The sequence below is a fragment of the Tachypleus tridentatus genome, chromosome 9 (genome assembly GCF_004210375.1).
Source record: "Tachypleus tridentatus isolate NWPU-2018 chromosome 9, ASM421037v1, whole genome shotgun sequence".
Taxonomy (NCBI): Eukaryota; Metazoa; Arthropoda; class Merostomata; order Xiphosura; family Limulidae; genus Tachypleus; species Tachypleus tridentatus.
This window is the reverse complement of record NC_134833.1, coordinates 134,616,696-134,638,828: the sequence shown is the minus strand read 5'-3', so window position 1 is coordinate 134,638,828 and position 22,133 is coordinate 134,616,696. Positions and strand designations below refer to the sequence as shown.

Below are 22,133 nucleotides of genomic sequence, written 5' to 3'. Positions count from 1 at the left end.
GAAAGCTTCATTGTCAGCTATTACTGGCTTCTGTGTGTATATACATGATTACACCTTTTTTTTTCATTTTGCTCCTTTAACTATGTTATTATGGGAGAAACAAAGAAAGATTGTTAAATCCTCAAGTATCTCAGGTTTCTACACCTAAAATATACTTTAACATAGGGTAATTTTATTTCTTACTTGTGCTTCATTATACAAGTGTTTACAGTATTGTAATTAATAGTATTATGACTACTGTGAACGAAGCATGGCAAATAATTCAGCAAAGTATTTGGGAAGTGACTAAAATGAAGAGTACACATAATAGAGAGCAAAATTTGTATTTTTATTAACTTTGAAAACAAATGCAAATAATATTAGTAACTATTAAAACATGAACACTTCAGTCTAGTTTATATAAATTCAGCAGCTTTTCAACATGTATAATTGTTTCTTAATTTAGTCTTTAATGCAACTATGATATTCATAAAACCTCAAGCTTGTTAATTTTAACTATATATATATAAAATTGATATTTATTGCTGCATATAACCTAAACATTTTCCACTATTTACTGTGACTCACATCATCAGGTGAAGGCTGTCTGCGAACCATTTGATAAACTCCCTAAGGACAATTGCATGTGTGACCTTTGATGTGTCTTGCTCAATTGATACTTTTTGACAATATCACAATGCTCTTAGTTGGACTATAATCTAGTGTAAGCATGTCTATCCTGATTCTTACCAGAGCAAAGTTCCTGGATTTATAGATATACTTGTTGCTGTCTTGATATTACTAAGTTGTCTAAATGCCCTTTCACATTCTTCTGTTGATAGAGAAACTGTCAACATAATGTTTATACTATGGGTAAAATATGTTTTGTCGGCTCAGCATTCTTGTTAACCACTAAGCTTTCAAGTGCATCTGTTACAGGTCTATTGAGACTTATATTGATGTACATTTTTGAGTCCAACTATTTTTTCATGGTGTATTTGTTTTCTTCTTCTGGTAATATAGTTTTCTCAATATTTTCATCTCCATAGTCTCTGAACCCATTAGGACTATTATTCTCACATGACCGGAGATGAAAATTGAATATGTTTACAGAGACTGTGGTTTTCCTCTAAGATTTTTCTGAATCTCTCTTCCAAATAAATTTGGTTGTTAACAACAGCTTGTCAGTATCATAATTCATTTGCTTTATTGTGTACTGTTATTTTCTTGCCCTTATCATAGTCATTTGCCCTCATCATTTTCACTTTCTCTAAAATATTTTCTAAACATTTTGCTTCACCTTCTTCTCATGTTTCCAAAATTTTCTTTCAGTTAATTCACACTTTTTCTTATTTCAGAAATCAGGCTTTTCTTCTGTTGGAAAAAGGGATACAGCTTCAGATAGCAAATTTGTTTAGTCTATCATGAAGTGTAAGAAGATTAAAAACCTTTGTTTCCAACTCACTTACATAAATCTCTGCTTTATGTGCAATGCCGTCTTTACTTGTGGTAGCGATGTCCTACAGATGTGTTAATGTAAACCCATAATTTTTAATGAGAGATTTCAGTGTTGTGTTCTGGCTTGCTACAAAGCATATTTATTGAGTAACACCATGTTGCTTTTATTCTTGAAACAATAAAATTGCAATTTCATAAATTCCTGTCCTGTATTTAGTGAATAATAATACAGTTTGAATAAACATTTTCAAATTTATAACCCTTTTTAGTATTACAACCTCTGAGCTTTAAATTCCATGGAATGGAACTAACTGCTGCAGTGTAATTGTTTCGTTTCTTATTTTCTTCTATATCTACATTTACTGTGTCTAAAAGTAATTTCACAGGACCAGGCATTTTTCCCAATTTCACAGCTGTTCCATCTGTATTTATTCTGACAGGCTTTTTGCTAAGACTTTCTGGTGTACTTCCCAAAGATTCAAGCCCATTCAGAATTCCATCTTTTACTACAGTTGCATATCCATTATCAAGTTCCACTCTATTAGCTCATTTGGTTTCTGTTTTACAATGTTGCCACATATAGCATACATAAACTAATTCCTGTTCAGTCATTCTTTTGTCATTTAACTAATCCATGAGGATCCTAATAAATATGGCTTTGCCTAAACCGTATTTTGCTTCATCTTTCAAAATCTCTGAAGTGCTTATACAGACATCTTTACATTTTTCATCATTCAAACATTTTGTTTATACTTCAACACTATTTTTGCTTTTTAGAGCTATTAACATTGTAAGTTTCCTGAATGGTTTATTTTTTGTTGCTTCATAGTAAGCTGTGCTAATATTATTTTTTGTAAACAATACTCTTTTTTTGTTTTCTTTTTCCATTAAGCCATCTTAGTTTTTTAAGGGGAGCTGTGTTTCTTTGGGTTTATCTGAGGCATTTTTACATTCAGTACATTTGTTGTGTTTGGCACTCTCACTGTGATATTTTAGTTTCTTTTTTATATTTTGTACTGATATCTTTAACTAGAGATGTGGTTCTGTTTGAAGGTTCTGGAAATCATTTACAAAGTTGTCAGAGTGACTCATCATTCTCAACTTTCACCAAAGAGGTTTTTAACCACCTTTCTTTGACCAGTCTCATTCTTTTATTATTATCATAATATTTTTACTGTTTTGTTTTCTAACTTTGGTTCTCTCATTGTCATTTTCTTTTTTTTCTCTGTTTCTACCACCCTGCAAATATTTTTGAATATCCAACCTTTTTACAGCAGGTAAGACTATGATACTAAAAATTCTATAGTCAGGTTATATCTTAAACTAATTCATGTACAATAGCAAATAATAAATAAGTATGATAAGTCATTTTGCATGGATTTTATTTCTGCACATACAGCATTGCCAAGAACAACAGATGCACACTTGCTTACAACAACTCATTCACAAACAAAACATCCAGCTTTGTCTGGAAGTAACAGTTTATAATTATGCTAAATTTTGTGAAGATATATATATAGTAATTACAAAGTTATAATATGTATAGTTTCTTAATTCTGAAGTTGGTTAAACCAGTTTTTTAATTATGGATTAAGAAACTCGAGTTTCATGCTGTCAAGACAATTATTTAAATATTGGTTAAGATTAATGAAATTATTGAAACAAATATTGATTTTATTGTTTATACATAAACGTTTGGTTGGTAGAAATAAATATAAAATAATAAAAACATGAAGTTTACATCATTGTTGAAACTCTCTTTCATATTGGAACTTCTCAATTTTGTAAACATAGTTTCTTAAGATTAATGATTTTTTGCCCTCACAGTAATTGTAAACCATTTCTTTTTATTTGTAAATCTCATCTTCTTGTATCTGAATTTTTATTTATTGTCTTAAGCTATATGTACAATTTAAGCAAATAGTTCTAAGATTACATAATACTTACTTTTGAATAACATTAGACTTACTATATTTTCCAAGTAGGAAGCACATTACAGGTCATCACATGTGGTTACTTTAATTTTAATGGATATTTGTAAATAACTTATACACTGTGCAAATTTGATTTTCTTAGTTCTTTACAGAATTTATACATTGTTTTAGTTTAATTTTCACTATATACAGTAATGACATAGCTAAATGTGGAGTTAACTATTTATTCTGTTTCAGGAAGTTGGTGATACTGTGTAATTTCGTTTTTCTGCCCAATAATTTTTCAAGCTTACCTATATTTTGTATTACTATATTTTTGTATTACGATTAAATTAATCCTGTCAATACGAAATAGACTAGAACCTGGTTTGACTATTTCGTGATGATGAGAAACCCACTTAAAGTAAAAGTGTTTTCACAAGATAGCTGGTATGGGTATTAAAACTTTAATTAAATAAAGTACAGAACAATGTTTTGACTTTCTTAGGTCATCTTCAGGTTAACAAAAGAATTTACATAAAAATTCTGTATTAAACTATTTTAATTTGGAATGTTATTTTTTGCTATTCAACATAGTTTATATGTTATTTGTAAATGTTTGTACTACATAATATAACAGTTACAAATGCTTGTTTTTAGGAAAATGGCAATATGAAGTAATGCTTGGGTCTGTGGGTGTCATGCAGATTGGTTGGGCAACTTCTGGATGCAAGTTTTCAAAAGAAGTGAGCTTCATATTACAAATGTTTTTGTTAGAAAAAAGCACTATAATTTTATTTCATTGAGTAATAATTAGTAATAGTGAGGAAAATATTTTTTTTGTTTGTTTCTTAAGAGTATGAAGACATAAAATAAGTGCATTCTGAATTCAAGTAGATGGTAGAAGAATACTGTCATTGTTTAATTAAAATTAAAATACTGTAGGTTCGGAACAAAGAAAATTTATTTCATTGTTTATCCAAAATTAGACCAATTTAATTTTGCATACAATAACTTAAATTAATTTAGGTGTGTGAATGATGTAATGGCATTTTGTCTAATTTATTATTTCATATCACACAGCAGACCAACTATTTAAAAATTATATGTATATTTACATTACAGATTTTTTTTTAATCTTTCATCAAAGGAGAATCTGTGATATAAAGGCCTAATGCAGTCACTGATTGGTTGTACCCTCCTTTGTGAGCTGTAGTTTTGCCTATTGAAGACTCATCAACACAACTTGTATTAGTAGTCCAAAGAAAAACTGGTTTGCTGACCCAAGCTGCTGAGCCCTGAATAAATGAAAATGCTGTATAAAGTAGAAGAAATGACCAATCAGTGAGTGAGTTAGGTCTCTATATCAGATTCTTTTTTCAATTTTACCTTTGGTGAAAGAGAAAAGAAATCTGTAACATACCATTATAAAATGAATTTTTTTTCTTTTTTGATCCAGAAAGTTTATTATGTTATGTGCAATTTACTAAAATTGCTAAACTGGGTATTTGAAAACTGTAAAATATTCACACTGTATTGCAGTTAAAGTAGAAAAGAAGTACAGTATTGCACAAGACAGATAGGATTATTTGTGTATTTTGTTATTTGCAGAAAGGTGTTGGTGATACACCAGACTCTTTTGCATTTGATGGAAGTCGAATTCAGAAATGGAATGTGACAAGTCATAAGTATGGTGAGGTATGGTGTTTGTAGTTTAATAAAAACTAAAGTTAACATTGAACCTTAGATGTGTAAAAAAAAATATATATATATATACTAACAGTTGTTTTTTGTATCTTTGAAACTTTATCAGAAATTCTCAGGACTTACAAATTTTCAACAGAGTTATGTTATTAATGAAAAGAGGAGAATAATTTTGAAGCCTGATCAGAAGGTGTATGTCCACATTTTTTTTAATAATTCAGGCTTAGTCATATATCTGGTGTTTAGTAGCTATCCTGACAGGAAGGGTTTGTAAAAATGAATTCTATTTTTGTGTGTGCATTCTGGAGAAAGTAAATTTTAGAATTCAGATTAGAAAATTACAAAATAAAAAATAAGAAAATATCTTGTTACCTCCTCTGACATAGCTTCATGTCTTCAGTGCTTACAAAAACTTCAGATGGCATTTATTAATTAAGGTTTTATAATATATTCATTATGAACTTTTTGTATTACTACGAGTTCCTCATATTTGTAAAACTTGTGAGAACTACAACTCACTCATCCATAAATTAGTTTGTGAGTGATTGGCCTTATCAATGAGTATACAAGTATTGTCAATGCTATTTCATTAACATAATGCAATTTTAAATGTTGAGACAAATTATTAACCCTATAATACTATTTAAAAGTCCTTTCTGCACAGAATACTAAATTACATTCAAAATGTAATTAAGTTTCTTTACTGTCAATGTATGTTAATGATATTAATGTTATCAAGCTTGTTATAGATCAAATTTTGTGTTAACAAAATTTTTATTTAAAAAAAACCCTCTAAAATATTTAAAATTGAGTCTTAACAACTTATTACACACTCGCAGTTGTGAATGTCAAAATAAAGAGCTGGTGGAGAAGAAAGTGTGAATGTGATGTATAAATTTTGTGCACATGTTTGAAGTACAGTATACAGGTTGTTTACCAGTAATTCAAGTACATTTCAAAAACTTGTCCAGTGGGGGAAACTGCTGTAAAATTCCTCAGTTCAAGATAAATTATGCCCATTGGTAAAGTAGAAGCTGTGTTGCTAAGTGACAGTTTTAACCTGACTGGCATACTTATAACCAATGAAAAAAGCTAATCTCCATCTATATTTTATTGTAATGAGGGCAGAGAAATTAAAAGATGTTTGTGTTTTACAGAGGAAATTTAAAAACTTACTCCATTGTTGAGGACAGTGTCCTTAGTGTTTGACTATTTACTCCATTGTTGAGGACAGTGTCCCTAGTGCTTGACTATTTTTTTTCTCCACTTATACATATTAGTTTGGTAGACAGTTAAATTGCCTTTTGTTTTTACTTTTATATTGTAGTTAAATATGTATTATTTTTATTGTAAGATTCAAAGGTTCAATGATATGATATGATAAATTTATTCTGTGCTTTGCCTTGGTGAACAGTTGAGTGCAAACCAAATTTTGCCATATGCTAAACTTTACCTGTTGATGTATGTTGACATGAATAATCAAAGATAACAAAAGATATGAAATTATATACATGACTCAAAGAAGATATTTTAAGATTATTCAATGATGAGTTAAAAATATTTACATTTTCAGCTATGGTATAGTGACTTGTAGATTGGGTCAGTTTTTTAAATTAAGTACAAATTTTTAGTTCACAGTTTCTTCATCTCTTGGCTGATTCGATATCTAATTACATGTTTGGACTTAGGAGGTCAAACCCTTTTGATTGATGTGTTTTACCATGCCCAAAGTCTCACAGTTTAATTTACTCCATTTCTATCTTAAAGAATTTCAGTTTGAAGGTTGGCTAGTCGAGATTCTGATGAATAATAAAATTGAATTGGGTACATGCACACCCCATGCTTGGTATTGCTATGACTCAAAAATATAGCTAAGAAAGAGGGTCTCAGATTAATCTACTCTAATTCTGCCTAAAAGAATTTCCAATGCTGTGGCTATTGAGGATTCTCTCTTGTTCTATTTTTTAATTTTAAACATTTCATTGCAGTGTATGGTGGAGAAAATGAAAAATACAATATAAATGTTTACCCTTAAAATAACTTAGGAGGTTCTAGAGATTATGCAAATGAAATGTAAACTCACCTTGCAGGTGAACTATTTTGAGTGCAAATAACTACATTAAGTAATAAATTTTTATTAGAAATGGTAGAAAAAATTAAATATTTTATTTTCCTCAAACAACTTACTTTTATGAAAATTCTTTTCAACTTTTAAATAGTTTTATGAACTGGTTTTATTATTTAATGAGAATTACATAATGTGCTTAAGTCTGAAGCATGTTGTTATTGGGTTAAGTGCTGAATGAAGTCTGTCAGTTTAATGATATATAACTGAAAAAAAATGGTTGTTTTTATTCAGTTAATATTACTTTTTTGATATTTTTACATCATTTTGTTAAACTTTTTTTTCCAAGATATTTGTTTATCCATGTCCCTCCAGGTCTGGTCTGTCTGATTGATCCTTCTTGGCTGGCACAGATTTGGTTTTGTCAGCTGTTTCATCTCTATATTTTGACTTTTTTTGTTTCTTGTCACCTTCTACCTTTATTTTAGGTTAAATCCTGATGACCATTTCTGTCCAGTACATGATGTGAATGGCTCCATTGCTTTCAAGTCTTCTTTTCATTGAATCCATTTTTTATGGTTTCAAATCTGTACACCAATGTGTGATTTTTGTTTTCCCTTCTTTCATTACCCATTGATTTTGGATTATAATTTATTTGGCCTTTTATTCCTTGTCTCTTTATTCCTGTCATTGTTTCCTGATGTTTCTTACTTTGATCATGCACATGCCACTTTCCTTGCATATTAACTCCATTTCTATTGGAGGTAGTTTGTCTGTTGAACTCTGGAACTACACTTCAATCATCCATTTCCCATTCTGTGCTTTGGGCATCTGATTCTTCCTTGTCAGGGTACAGTCATCCACCTGTTACCATCCTTCACTTTTGATGAAACTGTGACTGGGTAAGATGCATATATAAATATATACCTCTTATTTTTAAGGGCTTGTCTCTTTTTGTTTCTTTAAGGATTTCACACTGTGGTGAGTGATGTCTCTCTAGCTATTGTTAAACTACTCAAATTTGCATTGTAAGTTCATGATAACTTAACATTTATAATTTAAATGGCTACTAAATGCACACTGCTGAGATTAGGTGTTTCACATGATCACTTGTAGGTTTTTCTTGTTATATATTTGCTTCATTAATATGCCTGTCTCAGACTATATTCACCCATTAAAACAGAAGGGATAGCTTCCCATCCCTTAGATTGAATAAATCAGGTGTAGTTGTTCCTATGAACTTTCCAGGCTGCTGGGGTGTTGATCTATGGAGGCATCCTCTTGAATTTGATAATGATAAATCATTCAGTTGAGAATAGAGCAGTGGTGTTCTGATGGTGTAGATGATGAGATGTTCTTCACTGTGTATAGTTGGAATGAGCTGTCAAAATTGCATTTCACCTTATTAACTGGAATTCCTTATCCTACCCGAAGTGGATGTTGGTTCCCAGTAGCTGTGTTTAGGAGTTGGAGCTGAACTAATTATCCTAAATACTTATAAGTGGTACAGGTGTGTTTAGTTTCTCACTCAGCTATACTCTTGTTCCTCCATCCATGTTGTGGGTCACAATGGAGGTACTTGCAGATTAGTACATTTCTTCCGTTTACACTATCTCTCGATTTCATTATACCAAGGATGTTATTGCATTAGGGGAGGTTCCTCTTTGTTTGGTTTTGAGTGAGATAGTATGCATTACAAAGACATCTTTATGATACTAGAAGTCAGATTCTCAGATCAGACAATCAATGCCTCACATTTCTATCATGTGTTCCATTCTACCATGTGAACCCCTTCTACCTGATGAACTTGAGGTGGAGATAATACGATCCTCTTTCTTACCCTAATATTGATGTTGGTTCCCAGTGACTGAGTTTTGAATTGTAGTTGACTGACCAATGGTATGATCTTCATCTTACTCCAGTGTGTAAGTTGCTTCCCAGTAATCTGGGTTTTGGATGCAGTTGACTTGCTGTATCTGGTCCATTGCACCCTAACCACTCTACTCTTGGGGGCACATCCTTTTACTCACACTCATATTGATATATTCTAGGGAACTGAGATTCTAATATCCATATTCAGCCACTGTTCACTCCTTTTTGGTGTGCTCCTTCCAGTTTCTTTCCATGTGTGCGACCCCTCTTTCCACACTGAGGAAAGGGTATACATGGTAAAGAACTGATGCACTCTCTCATGCATAATCATCTACTGCAAGGATTTACTCTTTTAGGGAATCTTTTGGTTACCTTCAAAAGATATTTCTTTCCCTTACACTGGCTCTTCCTGTGGAATTCTAGCTACTTATGTGAGAAGAAGTATTGTACCGTATTAGATGTTATAATTTTCATGTACTGAAAATATATTTCTGATAGGTTCTTACTTCCACTTCTCACCCTTTCTCCCTACTGAAAACTGATGTTTCCATTTTATGCCAAAATTCAAAGTGATAGTTTGATAAAATTGAATAGATGGAGTCACATCCATCAGGAGAATGTGTCACACTGTCATTGGTAGAGGGTTGTCGCTTAAGGTTTACATGGGAGATGAACTTGAATCCAGTCATTTGTAATGTACACTGGAGCTGAAGGCTTGTAGCTTGCAAAACATTCTATCAGAAATACATATAGGAAAAATATAATTTTCAAACAATATCCAATTTCTCTATATTCTTGAGGGTCTGGCATCTCAGTCTTCAGTTTGTATTTTTTTAATATTTTTGCTTGCTGCCATATAATGGTATTGCAATTTAGCATGAGCGATTTTTGAATAATATTTATGTGAATTAATACTTATAAAATGAATGAAGTAATAACAAACTATATGCCTGTGGAGTGAAAATGAAAGAGAGAAAATGGAAAACAAACTACTTGATAAATGTGTTATTCCTTTATGTATAGACAGAAGCAACAGTGGACATGAAAGAAAGTGATAGGGCATATAAAACAGAACTTTGAAGTAACAAGAGAGGGAGAAAGTTCTCTGAATTTTGAAGAGACAATTAACAAAGATAACAATATGATAGCAGAACTTGACAATTCAGATGTAGGTTCATGGCCACAATATAGAGGTGTCCAAACAAGAGGTATTAGTAAGATACAGACATGTATAAATTAAACATGTTATTTTCATACCTAACAAAAATAAGTCTAGAAGACAAATTTGAAAGGATAACTACTTTCAAAAATTGAAAATTGTGGAAAAAGTGGTTTGTCCATGTTTGATGTATTCTTTAAAACCATATGCAATGTTTGTCATGTAAGTTGTTTGGAAACAAGAAAATTTAGTTGAATGATGGAGGTTTTCTTTCTTGTTAATATATTAAAAAACTGAATTCTCAAGAGAAAAAGCAGTTTTCTTTTTGAATACCTTATGAAATGGAAGGAATTGGAAATCCAGTTGTAAATGAATTCTGCAGAAGGTGTTACAGCTCAAAGTTTAATAAAAATTGAATGATTGTATTTAACAAATGTATTTAATAGGATAATTGTAATAGTTAAGTATCTAGCAGATAAAAAACATTTTTTTTACAGAAACTGATAAGTTTATCCACTTCAGAATATAAATTTTTTAACTCAAGTGGAATTAGTTTGATCTTATAATAATGAACAAATTAATATATTTACAAAAAAATGAATCAGTTTGTCATTATTTGAGCCTTGAAATTTAGAAGGAGCTAAAACACATGCGTTTGTTTTAAACTTTAAGTGAGGTGCTACAGAGGGTTGAGTAGATTGTCTAACCTGCATAAAACCAGAGTGTGTCATGCCACAACATGCTTGATTTCATGAAAAATGAAGAGATGTAAAAGCCAAGATTCATTTATCTAGATATTACTATTTGTTCATTATGGTTTTATTGATGGAGGTGCAAAGGAACTTTGTATGGAGGTGCCATGAAACCTTATTAGTGTAGTAAGTGTTTGTATAATAAGCCAAAGTAAAGACTTAGTGTGGGATTAACTAGTCTAGAGCCAAGTGCATAAAATTTATTACAAAAGTAAAAGTATCAATTTAATTTTAAACTGAAATCATTTCTGAATTAAGCTATTTTCTGTTATGTCACCAATGTTTTCAATAACAAAAACTTTTTTTAATGAATGGATACTCTAAATTAAGAAATCGACAAATATTTTTCCAGTTTTTCATCCATACATTTCATTTTATTCTTTCAGTACATAGACTAACAACAATATTCAGTTATGCTTTTATTGCTAAGCAACATTACATGAAAACCACTGTTTGGATGTAGTGTTACCAAAATGCACTGGCTTTTCTCTATATTAGAAATTGTTAATCTATCTGATTTTTACCTATAATTATTCAATGAATATGCCACAAATTCATGAATAATTTTAATTTTGATTATCTTGCAAAGGAATTTACCAAAGTTTGACTAACCTGACTGCACTTTTCTGCCTCTTTGTTGGTCAAACTTGATTTTGTAAAATTATTTCAATTAGCTATGAAATGTGAGGTTAGGATATACTATGGGGTGGGGGTGATAGTATGTGCCCTGTCATTTGTGATAGGCTATACACTAGTATTGAAATGATTTTGAATATATAAATCATGAAATAACACTAATTATAAAGTTGCAGTGGTTGGCATGTGTAATATCTACGTTTTGGCACTGTTTCACATTGTTATTACTAATGTAATGACACCAAAAATTGATTGCATTTAAGAAGGGTATGATACATATTTTCCTGACAAAAATTATTCACACATTTTGATCATAAAAATGTTCGAAATTGGAATTTCCTTTTACTTAATTATACTGGAAATCAAAGGAACATGAATCCACTTGAGGAGTCAAGACCATCATACAAAAGATCTACAAAACATCAGCTGCAGTAAGCAAAGCATGGCATCTTGTAATGGGTAAGAATCATTGAATACATAGAAAAAGCCATCTACATGCATCAGGCAACAGAATACACCATAATCAAGAAGGTTTTTTATTTGCCAAAGTGGCACAAATCATGTACACGAGTTTCTTCTCTGACTTTAATTTATCTATGACATACCTCAAATGTTGGAGAATGAAATTCTTGTTCATGCTAGTCCTTGTGCAGGCATAACCATAAAGTCACTGGATGCAGTGCTTATGGAATACTGTGGAATTGGACTTTTATAGTGGTCACTGGGAAATTCTTGACTTCATACACTAGATGGATTGTGGAAAACATTTAGCAAGGAGTGGTGTAAATTGTACACAAAAGTCTTATGTTGGAGTCTTTTACAGTGGAAAATATACTGCAGGGCTATTATTCATATGCATGGTCATCAGGGAGAGAGCAAGACCAGACATGGTAACTTGTAATGATGTGGCAATGTTCAGTCATTATTTTAATATAATGTATCCTACCTGTAATAGTGGACTGGGCCCCTGAAGAAAGTAATCTAGAATAGCTATTAATACTTTTAAGAATGCTGAATTTCCAAGAAATTGAGGTAAATATTAAAGACATTTTTATTTCTTCATGAAAGTTAAGGACACTAGAGGCTGTACTCTGTCAGAGATCATTGTTTAAGAGAATACAAAACATGGAATACTGTTTGAAAGTTGCTGAGATCAGGAGTATAGTAACATTGAATATAAGAGACCAACACATGGGTGAGCAGTTTAAATTGTTGTAATTAAACAAATTGGAACTTTTCATTTCTTCTGGCTGTTATCTTTTGAGCATGGTCAACACAGGTGTGTCACTTAGATTGTTACAATTAAACAGAACTTAATATTTCTTTTCTTTGGGACTGGGCAAAAATTATTTTTGTTTTCCTTCTTGTCCAGAGTTGTGCATAATCTCATGTCAGACTTCAGAAATCCTAGCGAGATATGTGTTTATTTTTCACTGTAGTGTACTGTATTTTAATGCAATTGAAAGGTGAACTTGAGTTCCTATATAATTAAATAAATTGAACATAATGTTAAAGCAATTCAAAATGCAGAGGGCAATGCATTTTTAAAATGTTGTATGGATTTAACTGTTGATCTGCTCAATGCCAAAGGAATGAAGTTAAATATTAATGAAATTGAACTGTGAAGCTTCTGAAGATATCTGGTGCTGTTAGAAAATTGTGCTTTATTTACAAAAATGCTTTAGCATCAGATGTCACACTATTAGAAGTTGCATTTTTCAAAATGCAACACAAGTTTTAACTTGCATTTTTGTTACTATCTTTTGCATTTAATATATGATACATACATTCATAAAATGTATATATACTCATTAACACAGCATGAAAAGAATAAAAAATGTTACAGCCTTGGAAATTTAAATGGGAAAAGGCTAATAACGTACATGGTATAAGTACACTTCTACTGCATGTGACATATACATTACAGGTTATACATGTTATTCAGTATTGCCAACCAAATTGAGTGGGAGCTCATATATAGTTATGGGCATGGTGGTTGGTTATTTTGGTTTGTAATATCCATTTCTTATGTTGCCCTAACATTATAATGGATATGTTTTGAACACTGTATTTCAATGAAGCATGAATTGTATGCACTGAAAGATAAATTAGTGCCTTTGAAAGTGTATAGAAGAAATTCCAACATTCTGTTAAAGGAATCAAAATACATTCTGCGCAGGGAATGGATACTTCTGCCATAGTTTAAGAGTACAATATTTTAAATGGAGCCTACAGATTTGTTCCAACAGACTTAACTGTACATAAGTTTTAGATTAAATATTTATTTCAGTTTCTTTCTCAAAATGCTTATTGTTTAATACCCTCTGTACTTACCTATATCTTTAGTTTGCTTTTTTTCAATGTAATACTGAACAGGTTTGGAGCAGTGAGATAGTTTAACTTCATAATATTCAAGTCTTTACTGTGGTGTAGGTTCATTGCTAACAGTTATGAATTTGATCAAGAAGGTTTTTTTATTTGGCAAAGTGGCACAAATCATGTACACGAGTTTCTTCTATGACATACCTCAAATGTTGAAGTATGAAATTCTTGTTCATGCTAGTCCTTATGCAGGAATAACAATAAAGTCACTGGATGCAGTGCTTATGGAATACTGTGGGATTGGACTTTTATAGTGGTCACTGGGAAATTCTTGACTTCATACACTAGATGGATTGTGGAAAACATTTAGCAAGGAGTGGTGTAAATTGTACACAAAAGTCTTATGTTGGAGTCTTTTACAGTGGAAAATATACTGCAGGGCTATTATTCATATTCATGGTCATCAGAGAGAGAGCAAGACCAGACATGGTAACTTGTAATGATGTGGCAATGTTCAGTCATTATTTTAATATAATGTATCCTACCTGTAATAGTGGACTGGGCCCCTTATGCCTAAAGTAAATGGAAAAGACCTATTTTTCTCTTCAAACTTTGCTTTTGTGACCTGGGAGCGTGTAACGAAAATATGATGGGAGATTATATTTGGGGTCTGATACGGGAAAGTGATTTACATTATAGTCACAAATCTTGAATAACTACTTGCTTCTAAACATTTTTGTTCATTTTTGTATAACTTTAGTATAAATACATGTAAATCTTGATTCATATGTTTTATTCAGACCTTGTATAAATGAAAATGTGCTAATTTGTCCATTTTTACATAGAAAATAGGTTAATTTCTAAATTTCATTATCCAGGCCACAAAACAAAATTTGAAGGGAATAATGGCCATTTCTGTACTTTTACAACATAAGCAATTAAGAAATAATGCATACTATCCAGGAACAAAATTTGTGTTACATAGTGTTACTTTGATCTGTTACTTATGGAATTTATTACATGTACAACTATTTGTCATATATCTACTGATAAATAAAAGTTTGTACTCTAATAATTTTTGCCCAAATGTTGTAAATAAATAGGTCACAGTTCAGCATTAAAGCAGCATAATATAAACTCTAATTAGTTTTAGAACAGTTTGTTCAACTTCATGGAGCCTGTCAAAATACTTGATGCACTACTGTTAAATAAACTTAGTTTGAAAGCTGTTATTTCATATATTTTTGTTTGTAAAGCAATTGTGTAATACAACTTGTCAGAGTTCTCTCCAACATACCTTTTTATATACACATATAAATGTGGCTTCTGGTGGGCAAGCTGCAAGTCTACAGAATTACAGTGCTAAAACTTGGAGTTCAAATCCCTATGGTGGACACAACATACAGCTCCATGTGGTTTTGTTCTAAAAAATTAAATACAAACAAACAAAATTTTTTTATTGTTGAAAATCTTACTGAGTTAATGTAAATAACTTCTTTTTACTTGCCCTTCAGTATTGAGTATTGGTATTCAGTAGGTTGATGCAAATATTAATCAAGTGAAGGTAAGATTCAAGTGAACATGAATCATCCAGTATCAAATTTTATCAATCACAGAAAACTCATGGTCACACTTGTGATTTTGTATCATATTTGGTGATATCTGATTATATAAAGTATAGAACTTGAGATCATGATAATGATAAATCTGTTTATATATATTTTGATACTGTCCAAATAATTTAAAAAATGTTAATGCTGTGTTTTCAAGTTAGAGCATCCATGTTTATGTTCTGTGTATTCCAAAAACATTTGTGTTCTTAAGCCAGATATGTATCTGATACAATTTTCAACAAATATAAAACTGCTGTTGAATTGTAATCATTTTTTAAATAATTAATATTTAGACACATTAATTTGAGAACATCTATTGGGTAACATTCTGTGTTTAATCTGTTTCTTTTTTAGACTTAAAACTATATTTCTCCTACAAATAATTGAATGTTTCAGGCAGTTACATATAGTAGGCATATAACTTATTGTAAATACACATACATTTGATATAATAATACTGTTGGGAGAATAAAGCTGTTTGTGAGTGGATTGTATGAGCATCAGGAACCTGTTTTACAGCATAGCTTGTTTCACTGAATAGCAATAGTAATGATCAGAAAAGTCTTGTCCTGTCTACCAAATAATGTGTTACAAGAAAAGCTAGGATTTAACTGACCAATAGAAGATTTCACTGAAACCTGTATTTAGTATTGCTTAAAATCTTGGATGGGGAGGTATTAATGAAGATACAATCGTCAGAAATACATGTAACATGACATGCATGTTGAAAATAAGGTACAATTTGTTTAATAGATCAACTGACATAATTAAAACAGTTGACATGAGATTCATGATAATATAGCTAGAAGTTTACAATTTTAAAGAAACTTAGTTATTTTAAAGAAATTGCATAAGTGTTTTTCAAACACATTTATGATGAATTTAACTGTGCCCAATAACTATCTTGATTAAATGTTTGCTCTTCTAGCCTTGGAGTCTTGGTGACATAATTGGGTGTGTAATAGATCTGGATAATGGAAAGATGGCATTTTACAGGTAAATTTTCAATTTTATGTCATTTAATACATACTTTATGAAGCTTTTTAAAATGTGTTTCGGTCAGTTTAGACATTGTAGAGGTTTGACTTTGTCTGCTCCTGCCTGTTTTTGGAACAGTACAACATTTCAGCTTCTATATTGAGAATTATGTGTACATTATTAACACTATACAATGTGTAAAGGACATTTGGAAAGTTTCAGTCTCATGTTTTGTTAAAAGTGTGAGCTCATTTAAATATGGTAAGGAAAAGCTTTGATATATTAGAGGTAAGTACCTGTTTGAAATTCATATTTAGTTTAAAAATATAAACATTAGAAATCTTTGAAATGTAATTTTTGCAATGAATGGAGTAAATTAGCTGGACTGAATGGATAAGTAAGGAGGAAATGTTCTAGACCAGTGTTTCTCAACCTGTTTCATTATCATTCACCACTAAGTTTCTTACAACCGTTCACTCACCCCAGTTTGAAAAAAGACAAGAAAGTTCTGATTAAAAATGCAAACTTCTTTAGTATCACTTGAGAATACATCAAACTGCTACTAGAATGAGTACAACATAAAGTAGAATAACCCTTGGATGAACTATTCACCCAGTTGAGAAGCACTTTTCTAGATGGTGAATGACAATAGAAATGTTATGGGGAAAATCTAGAAAAGGAAAGGCAGAAGATATGGGTATGGGACAACTATTTGAGAGGTTACTTTAATGAAGGAGGTTTTAGAAGGAAAGGTTAAAGGGATAAGAGAAGAAAAGCACTGCAGGGTAATCTGAGGAATGGGGAATTGTTTGATGAAGAAGAGTGTGGAGAGTATAGAGGCATGTAGGAACGTGCATGAGCCAAGAACCTACCCTTGAGCAGACAATTTAAGTAAATAATGTCCACTGTGTGAATATTATTATAACATATGTACTTAGTAAGATTTTTTGGTGTACTATCTGTATTTTGGTACAAGTTGGTTAAGTGTTTCAATCATTCATGAATTAAATGTGAGGCCTGCTTTGCACATGAAAGTTTAATTAAAGGGATTAAGAAATTGTTTACCATAGAAGTGTAGCTTATTTTTTATAGCAAATTATAAAGTTGATGAAAAAACAAATATCCATTATGTTCATACCTATTTTTGTAACATTCTGATATTTGTATTTTATAATTTGATTGTCAACTCAAAGTAACTAAATATGATAACTGGAGAGATTTTGGAAGGTAAATGTTTTTTTTTCTTAAAATAGATGTGGTATCATATTTTGTGATTTATCAGGCTTTTTTTTATTGTCATATTTGACTTTTTTGTTTTAATATCATGAGTGATTTTAAATTTCTCATGCCTGTGTGTAAAAGTCTTAAATTTTCTGTTTAATTTGTAGAACTTGAATCTTGAAATCCACTATACATTTTCACTTTATGTTGGTGTGTAAGATCATCATTTTGTTTACAAAGTGAAAAATATTTTTGACTTTCACTACATGTTCAAAGATCAGCTAACTTACTTAGTGTATACTGTTCAAGACTTTTCGTTTTACTATTTTCAATAGCTTGCCTACAAAAACAATGATTTAATATTCACCAACAGTGTTAGTAGTATAGATATTAAAATTATACTTGTGCTGTTCATAGTTGCATATATCAAAACAATGTGTATTACTCATGTTAATGGATAAGTTGCTAGCACACTGTTAGAAAAATACTATTGAATATAGTATGATATTTTTAAACATTGTATTTCTATTAGAGATACACCATTTTTTAAAACTAGATGCTTATTCAATTTTGAAGCAGTACAACTCAGAAGACATTATTTGTGATACTTTGGTTTATATAGAAACATTTATTTATTAAAGACACTGATCCCATAATAATCAGAGATGCCCATTGATTGTTATTTGAAAATACTTGTGACAATGTTAAATGATTTTTAATTTTGATGCTATATTTTGATGTTCATTGTTAATTTGTAATTAACAGAATCTCCTGTTTTTGACCATCGTCTGACTGATGTTTATTATTCAAAGTAAACGCTGATATTTCAGACAGTTATTGATCACAGTTGTGCTAAGTTGTGTGAGTTGTATTTTTAGTAAAAGTATGATCCAAAATATCTAAAACATTTTTTTCTTTACTTGTGTGTGTGGCCCCAGCATGACCAGGTGGTTAGAGTGCTTGACTTGTAATCCGAGGGTTATGGGTTTGAATCTCCATCACACCAAACATGCTCACCTTTCAGCCATGAGGGCATTATAATGTGATGGTCAGTACCATTATTTGTTGGTGAAAGAGTAGTCCAAGAGTTGGCAGTGGGTAGTGATGACTTACTACCTTCACTCTAACCTTACACTGCTAAATTAGGGACAGCTAATGCAGATAGTACTCAGGTGGATTTGCATGAAGTTAAAAATGTATGATCATATTTATTCATTTTTGTATAGGCATTTGTTCCCCATTTGAACTAATAGTTCAATTATTGAGTATTTTTGATAGAGAGGTTAAAGATATTGGCTTATAACTTTTTTTTTTATGTAGTCTTTTGGAATGTATGTATATGTGGTATAAAGACAGAACAAATTATTAACTGACTTCTTTTTTTCTCCCTTTCTCTTTTTTTTTTAACTTGAAAACAACACTTCTTTAAAAACACTGTTTTATTAGATGGTCTTTAGTTGCAACTAAAATTCTGATGTCTTCTGAGTAATAGCTTAACCCCTTAGCTGTGGAGTGCCCCATATGGTGCAGTTGTAAACTGACAAGCAATTACAGAACATGTCATATGGTGCACCTTAACATCTTTCAAACAATTGTCTGCAGAATGCACCAAGTTGATTACTAAGTTTTGATTGGTTGATAATTTATTTCATAAAACTCTGCAGCTAAGGGGCTAATGTATGTGTGAGTGATAAGGGATAATAAACTTTTTCCAGTGATGTTATCATCACATAATTATTTCTATTATTGTATTTATCATAAATGTTTATATTCTAAATCTTTTATTTAAAAACATTGGTGCAATTAAAATATATTTGATTTGTTTTATAGTTTTATTGTAAACCACTGATATTCCTGATAAGAACAGCAAAAATTCAGATAGCTAATGTTAACAACTGATGCTGTTTTTAGTTGATTCTGGCATAAGACAGCTGATTATAGAGGCAGGATGTGTGATGATATAGATGTTAATGCATTACACTATGTAACACAAATTTTGTTCCTGGATAGTATGTGTTATTTCTTAACTGCTTATGTTGTAAAAGTACAGAAAATGGCCATTATTCCCTTCAAACTTTGCTTTTTGACCTGGATAATGAAATTCAGAGATTAACATATTTTCTATGTAAAAATGGGCAAATTTACACATGTTCATTTACATAAGGTCTTAATAAAACAACATATGAATCAAGATTTACATGTATTTATACTAAAGTTATGCAAAAATGAACATAAATGTTTATAAGCAAGTAGTTATTTGAGATTTGTGACCATAATATAAATCACTTTCATGTTTCAGTCCCTAAATATAGCTCACATCATGTTTTCGTTATATGCTCCCAGGCCACAAAAGTAAAGTTTGAAGGGAAAAATTGTTCTTTTCCATTTAATTTAGGCATAAGCAATTGGGAAATAACATTTTCTGCCCAGGAACAAAAAAAGTAAAAATTTTGTTACATAGTGTTATTGTTACTTATATTACTTCTAAAGATAGAGAAAAACAAGTTTATATGCTGTCATCTCAAAAGAGCAAACCATGCTTTTTTGTGCTTACATACATATTGTAGGTATTACTATGCAAAAACACTGCTTAAATGTTGACTTATTGACACCAGTTTTTTACTTTTACCATTTGGTGTTGAGTTTGAAGATAAGACATTGTTAAGGCTTTCTCATGTTAAAGTTATTGAATAATGCATTTCCCAGATTTGAAACTACTGTTTCATAATGTAGAATTTATGAATATATTATACATGTATATACAAGTTAATAAATTCTGAATTTGAGTGTTTGGTACAATGTTTTTGTAAAATTTAAAGTGTAAAAGTTAAATTTACCATATGTTCAGTGCTAAAACAGTGTAGTTTTCCTTTGGTTTCAGCTTTTAGTTTTGGTTTTTGAACTCCTGTGCCAAAGTTCCTTTGCACAGAATATTTAAGCTCATTCTTAGAATTTATTTTTAAATGGTTTTTCTTTTATATTTATTTCTATTTAATTTATAAATGTTTTAATTTTAAGTTTTGAAAAGCATGCATCAGTGTAATCTGTTAAAAACATCATTACAAAAAATACATCTTTTAATCAAATAACTTGAGTGTCATATTATTGGAACTACACATTTTTGTCTTATTTTTAAAGTGTTGATAAATACACTGCTGGTCAAAATCCTAAGGCCAATGAACATAAAGAAAAAATATGCATTTTGCATTGTTAGACTCAACCATTTATTTGAGTAGAGCTTCGAAAAATGACAATAAGAAAAGGAAAATAAAAATCAACCTTTTTAGCATTTAATAGGGAAAATGTGAACACTATGAAATTAGCCTAAATACTAGCTGGTCAAAAGTTTAAGTCCATATTGAAATGAAGCATTAATTGGTAAACACATAATGAAATTTAGTCAGTAATTTGAAATTTGTGTTCAAGAATTAGCGTTGTCAATATCTCCCACTGACATCTCCTGTGTTACATTGGGTAAAAACATGGCAAAGAATTTGAACTTGGCAGAATTGTCAAGCTGCAAAAGCAAGGTCTCTCTCGACATGCCATTGTTGGTGAGATTGGGCATAGTAAAACTGCTGTTGCAAATTTCTTAAAAAACCCTGAGGGATATGGAACAAGAATTTCAAGTGGTCAGCTCAAGAAAATTTCTCCGGCACTGAGCAAGAGGATTCGACGGGTTGTCCAGTAAGACACCAGCTGATCGTCGAACCAGATTAAGGCCCTTACAGACACAGAATGCAGCTCAAGAACAATGAGACAGCATCTACAAGAGAAAGGTTTTTAAAACCGTAAACGACTTCAAAGGCCATATCTCCTTCCACACCACGAAACAGCTCAGTTAAACTTTGCTAAAAAGCATCAAACATGGGACGTAGAAAAGTGGAAGAAGGTTTTGTTCTCTGATGAGAAAAAATTTAACCTGGATGGTCCAGATGGCTTCCAATGTTACTGGCACGATAAGGATATCCCACCAGAGACATTTTCTACACAACACAGTGGAGATGGTTCCATCATGATCTGGGATGCTTTCTCCATGGAAGAATGGAGTGTCAGGTTATACAGGGGCATCAAACAGCAGCTGGCTACATTGGGATGTTGGAGAGAGCATCCTTATTGACTGAAGGCCCTCACTTGTGTAGAAATGACTGGATCTTTCAGCAGGACAATGTTGCAATCCACAATGGCTGCAGGACAAAGGACTTTTTCATGGTGAATAACGTGATTCTTTTGGACCATCCAGCATGTTCACCTGAACTGAACCCCAATGAAAATGTTTGGGGGTGGATGGAAAGGGAAGTCTATTGAAATGGACGTCAATTCCAAACAGTGCATGATTTTCATTAAGCCATCTGCACCACTTGGAATAACATTCCAGCCAGCCTTCTGCAAATGCTTATATCGACCCTGCAAAAGCGAATGTTTGCAGTTATTCGCAATGACGGCCATGCAACTCACTAC

The 22,133-nt window shown here is 31.3% G+C and overlaps 1 protein-coding gene across 6 annotated transcripts in view; it reads left to right on the top strand.

The window, feature by feature from the left end:
• Positions 1–22,133, top strand: part of LOC143226430 (E3 ubiquitin-protein ligase RNF123-like) — a 121,760-nt gene that overhangs the window by 29,431 nt on the left and 70,196 nt on the right. For 5 of the 6 annotated variants that reach the window (XM_076457372.1, XM_076457375.1, XM_076457371.1 and 2 more), the window contains 3 exons: positions 4,011–4,096; positions 4,962–5,048; positions 16,402–16,469. In XM_076457372.1, coding sequence (XP_076313487.1) covers positions 4,011–4,096; positions 4,962–5,048; positions 16,402–16,469 — 241 coding nt within the window. The remainder of the gene's footprint in view (positions 1–4,010; positions 4,097–4,961; positions 5,049–16,401; positions 16,470–22,133) is intronic. The other variant, XM_076457376.1, reaches the window with a different exon arrangement.